Below are 5,183 nucleotides of genomic sequence, written 5' to 3'. Positions count from 1 at the left end.
GGGGGAGGGAGAGGAGGGAGGGTGGAGAGGAGGGGAGGGAGGGAGGGAGGGGGAGAGGAGAAGTGGGGAGGGGGAGAGGCAGGGAGGGAGGAGGGAGTGAGAGGGAGTGAGGGGGAGAGTGAGTGAGGGAGTGAGAGAGGGAGGGAGGGGAGGAGAGTGAGGGAGGGGAGAGGGGGAGGGGGGGAGGGGGAGGGAGAGGGAGGGAGGGGGAGGGAGAGGGAGGAGAGGAGGGAGGGGGAAGAGGAGTGAGAGAGTGAGGGAGAGTGGGAGAGGAAGGTGAGGGAGGGGAGGGAGAGAGAGGGAGAGGGAGGGAGGGAGAGGGAGTGAGGGAGGGAGGGAGGGGGAGAGTGGAGTGAGAGGAGTGAGAGTAGGAGGGAGGGGGAGAGAGTGGGGAGGGGAGAGGGAGAGAGGGGAGGAGGAGTGAGGGAGAGGGAGGGGGGAGGTGGAGGGAGGAGGAGGGAGAGGGAGGGAGGGAGAGGGGGAGAGGGAGGAGGGAGAGGGAGGAGAGGGAGGAGAGAGGGAGGGAGGAGGGAGGGAGAGGGAGAGTGAGGGAGGGGAGAGAGAAGAGGAGGGAGATGGAGAGAGTGAGGGAGAGGAGAAGTGTGTGTGTGTGTGTGTGTGTGTGTGTGTGTGTGTGTGTGTGTGTGTGTGTTGTAACCATAGCTAAACTAACCAGCATTATAGGAGGTCTCACACCACCATCTCATCTCAAATGGAGTGTAACCATAGAAACACAACACACAGAACAGAGAGAGACATCCCATCTAGCCTGACCTCTACCTGGCTCATCAACAACATGGTTGTGACTGTGGTACAAATGGCACCCTATTCCTACAGAGCCCTAAGGGCCTGGTCTAAAGTAGTGCACTATACAGGGAACAGAGCCCTATGGGCCTTGTCTAAAGTAGTGCACTATACAGGGAATAGGGTGCAGTGATTGAACCAGTGATTCAAGAGAGCATGACGGACAGTTGCTATGGTGAACAAAACAATATAAGGGAGATGTGAAGTAGACTTTGGTCCATACAGCAATCCTGCCGTGGTGAACGGGGTCAGGGTGGAGCAGGGTTAAAACTGGTCCAGAAGCCTGGCTGGTGAACGGGGTCAGGGTGGAGCAGGGTTAAGACAGGTCCAGAAGCCTGGCTGGTGAACGGGGTCAGGGTGGAGCAGGGTTAAGACAGGTCCAGAAGCCTGGCTGGTGAACGGGGTCAGGGTGGAGCAGGGTTAAGACAGGTTTAGAAGCCTGGCTGGTGAACGGGGTCAGGGTGGAGCAGGGTTAAGACAGGTTTAGAAGCCTGGCTGGTGAACGGGGTCAGGGTGGAGCAGGGTTAAGACAGGTTCAGAAGCCTGGCTAGTGAACGGGGTCAGGGTGGAGCAGGGTTAAGACAGGTTTAGAGGCCTGGCTGGTGAACGGGGTCAGGGTGGAACAGGGTTTAGACAGGTTTAGAGGCCTGGCTGGTGAACGGGGTCAGGGTGGAGCAGGGTTAAGACAGGTTTAGAAGCCTGGCTGGTGAACGGGGTCAGGGTGGAGCAGGGTTAAGACAGGTCCAGAAGCTGGCTGGTGAACGGGGTTCAGGGTGGAGCAGGGTTAAGACAGGTTTAGAAGCCTGGCTGGTGAACGGGGTCAGGGTGGAGCAGGGTTAAGACAGGTCCAGAAGCCTGGCTGGTGAACGGGGTCAGGGTGGAGCAGGGTTAAGACAGGTTTAGAAGCCTGGCTGGTGAACGGGGTCAGGGTGGAGCAGGGTTAAGACAGGTCCAGAAGCCTGGCTGGTGAACGGGGTCAGGGTTCAGCAGGGTTAAGACAGGTTTAGAAGCCTGGCTGGTGAACGGGGTCAGGGTGGAGCAGGGTTAAGACAGGTCCAGAAGCCTGGCTGGTGAACGGGGTCAGGGTGGAGCAGGGTTAAGACAGGTTTAGAAGCCTGGCTGGTGAACGGGGTCAGGGTGGAGCAGGGTTAAGACAGGTTTAGAAGCCTGGCTGGTGAATGGGGTCAGGGTGGAGCAGGGTTAAGACAGGTTTAGAAGCCTGGCTGGTGAACAGGGTCAGGGTGGAGCAGGGTTAAGACAGGTTTAGAAGCCTGGCTGGTGAACGGGGTCAGGGTGGAGTAGGGTTAAGACAGGTCCAGAAGCCTGGCTGGTGAACGGGGTCAGGGTGGAGCAGGGTTAAGACAAGTTTAGAAGCCTGGCTGGTGAACGGGGTCAGGGTGGAGCAGGGTTAAGACAGGTTCAGAAGCCTGGCTGGTGAACGGGGTCAGGGTGGAGCAGGGTTAAGACAGGTCCAGAAGCCTGGCTGGTGAACGGGGTCAGGGTGGAGCAGGGTTAAGACAGGTTCAGAAGCCTGGCTAGTGAACGGGGTCAGGGTGGAGCAGGGTTAAGACAGGTTTAGAAGCCTGGCTGGTGAACGGGGTCAGGGTGGAGCAGGGTTAAGACAGGTTTAGAAGCCTGGCTGGTGAACGGGGTCAGGGTGGAGCAGGGTTTAAGACAGGTTTAGAAGCCTGGCTGGTGAACGGGGTCAGGGTGGAGCAGGGTTAAGACAGGATTAGAAGCCTGGCTGGTGAACGGGGTCAGGGTGGAGCAGGGTTAAGACAGGTTTAGAAGCCTGGCTGGTGAACGGGGTAAGGGTGGAGCAGGGTTAAGACAGGTTTAGAAGCCTGGCTGGTGAACAGGGTCAGGGTGGAGCAGGGTTAAGACAGGTTTAGAAGCCTGGTGCCATCTAAACTACCCAACACTAACCATGGTGATAAAATGGCATCTATTCTATCAATTGTATTTCTATGGCCACCTCTATGTCCACTTCTATGTCAATTTCTATGTCCACTTCTATGTCCACTTCTATGTCCATTTCTCAGGCCAATAACACCTGAACCATAGAATCTGCAGTAACAGACCACAGCATTAGGGAACACCAAGTATTTACTGAAAGCCCTCATCCCCCTCCAGAATACACTGCAGAATACACCCCCCCCCTTTCCCTTCTGCCCAATTTAACCCAGCCTGTGTCTAACTGGGATGCAGTTGCTATGGTAACAACTCTGCCCTTAACAAATCTCTTTCCCTAGAAAAGGAGGGAAGAGGAGAGAGAGAGAGAGAGAGAGAGAGAGAGAGAGAGAGAGAGAGAGAGAGAGAGAGAGAGAGAGAGAGAGAGAGAGAGAGAGAGAGAGAGAGAGAGAGAGAGAGAGAGAGAGAGAGAGAGAATAGGGAGAAGGGGTCTGCTTTATAGTAAACACCACTGGCAGTGAGAGCTAATCTGTACTGTAGCATGGTACTGTAGGTATCCACTACAAAGTGACTGTGTGTGTGTGTGTGCGTGTGTGTGTGTGTGTGTGGTAGGCATCCCCTTCAGTGGAAATGGCTTAGTGAATAGGCTAGTACTACGATGGGAGATTCACTAAAGAGCAGCAAGGTTTTCTCATGTATTTCAAGGAGAGAGAGAGGTGGTGGTATGAAGCAGAAAGTACACTACCGTTCATATGTTTGGGGTGACTTCTAAATGTCCTTGTTTCCCATGAAAACATACATGAAAATAAATGAGTTGCAAAATGAATAGGAAATATTAGTCAAGACGTTGACAAGGTTATAAATAATTATTTATAATTGAAATAATAATTGTGTTCTTCAAACTTTGCTTTCATCAAAGAATCTTCCATGTGCAGCCTTGCAGACCTTTGGCATTCTAGTTGTCAATTTGTTGAGGTAATCTGAAGAGATTTCACCCCATGCTTCCTGAAGCACCTCCCACAAATTGGATTGGCTTACGTACCATACGGTGAAGCTGCTCCCACAACAGCTCAATAGGGCTGAGATCCAGTGACTGTGCTGGCCACTCCATTTTAGACAGAATACCAGCTGACTGCTTCTTCCCTAAATAGTTCTTGCATAGTTTGGAGCTGTGCTTTGGGTCATTGTCCTGTTGTCGGAGGAAATTGGCTCCAATTAAGCGCCGTCCACAGGGTATGGCATGGCATTGCAAAATGGAGTGATAGCCTTCCTTCTTTAAGATCCCTTTTACCCTGTACAAATATCCCACTTTACCACCACCAAAGCACCCCCAGACCAGCACATTGCCTCTACCATGCTTGACAGATGGCGTCAAGCATTCCTCCAGCATCTTACATTTTTTTCTGCATCTCTCTTCACTGTTGACGTTGAGACAGGTGTTTTGTGGGTACTATTTAATGAAGCTGCCAGTTGAGGACTTGTGAGGCGTCTGTTTCTCAAACTAGACACTCTAATGTACTTGTCCTCTTACTCAGTTGTGCACCGGGGCCTCCCACTCCTCTTTCTATTCTGGTTAGAGCCAGTTTGCGCTGTTCTGTGAAGGGAGTAGTACACAGCGTTATTTTTTTATTTATTCGTTATTTTACCAGGTAAGTTGACTGAGAACACGTTCTCATTCACAGCAACAACCTGGGGAATAGTTACAGGGGAGAGGAGGGGGATGAATGAGCCAATTGTAAACTGGGGATTATTAGGTGACCGTGATGGTATGAGGGCCAGATTGGGAATTTAGCCAGGACACCGGGGTTAACACACGATAAGTGCCATGGGATCTTTAATGACCTCAGAGAGGTTGTACGAGATCTTCAGTTTCTTGGCAATTTCTCGCATGGAATAGCCTTCATTTCTCAGAACAAGAATAGACTGACGAGTTTCAGAAGAAAGTGCTATGTTTTTGGCCATTTTGAGCCTGTAATTAAACCCACAAATGCTGATGCTCCAGATACTCAACTAGTCTAATGAACGCCAGTTTTATTGCATCTTTAATCAGGACAACAGTTTTCAGATGTGCTAACATAACTGCAAAAGGGTTTTCTAATGATCAATTAGTCTTTTAAAATTATAAACTTGGATTAGCGAACACAATGTGCCATTGGAACACAGAAGTGATGGTTGCTGATAATGGGCCTCTGTTCGCCTATGTAGATATTCCATTTAAAAAATCTGCCGTTTCCAGCTACAATAGTCATTTACAACATTAACAATGTCTACACTGTATTTCTGATCAATTTGATGTTATTTTAATGGACAAAAATGTTTGCTTTTCTATCAAAAACAAGGACATTTCTAAGTGACCCCAAACTTTTGAACGGTAGTGTATATGTGTGCCCGGCGTGCTTTTGTGTGTGTGTGTGTGTGTGTGTGTGTGTGTGTGTGTGTGTGTGTGTGTGTGTGTGTGTGTGTGTGTG

General features: G+C 50.9%; 1 protein-coding gene across 1 annotated transcript in view; it reads right to left on the bottom strand.

The window, feature by feature from the left end:
* The window catches only part of LOC120042784 (cytosolic endo-beta-N-acetylglucosaminidase-like), a 13,614-nt gene extending 10,775 nt beyond the window's left edge, over window positions 1-2,839 (bottom strand). The window contains exon 1 of the mRNA XM_038987591.1: window positions 2,780-2,839. Within this exon, the coding sequence (XP_038843519.1) occupies window positions 2,780-2,839 (60 nt within the window). The remainder of the gene's footprint in view (window positions 1-2,779) is intronic.
* Window positions 2,840-5,183: the final 2,344 nt, after the last annotated feature.

Source organism: Salvelinus namaycush, unplaced genomic scaffold (assembly GCF_016432855.1).
Source record: "Salvelinus namaycush isolate Seneca unplaced genomic scaffold, SaNama_1.0 Scaffold78, whole genome shotgun sequence".
Classification (NCBI taxonomy): domain Eukaryota; kingdom Metazoa; phylum Chordata; class Actinopteri; order Salmoniformes; family Salmonidae; genus Salvelinus; species Salvelinus namaycush.
This window is presented reverse-complemented; position numbering and strand designations above follow the sequence as displayed.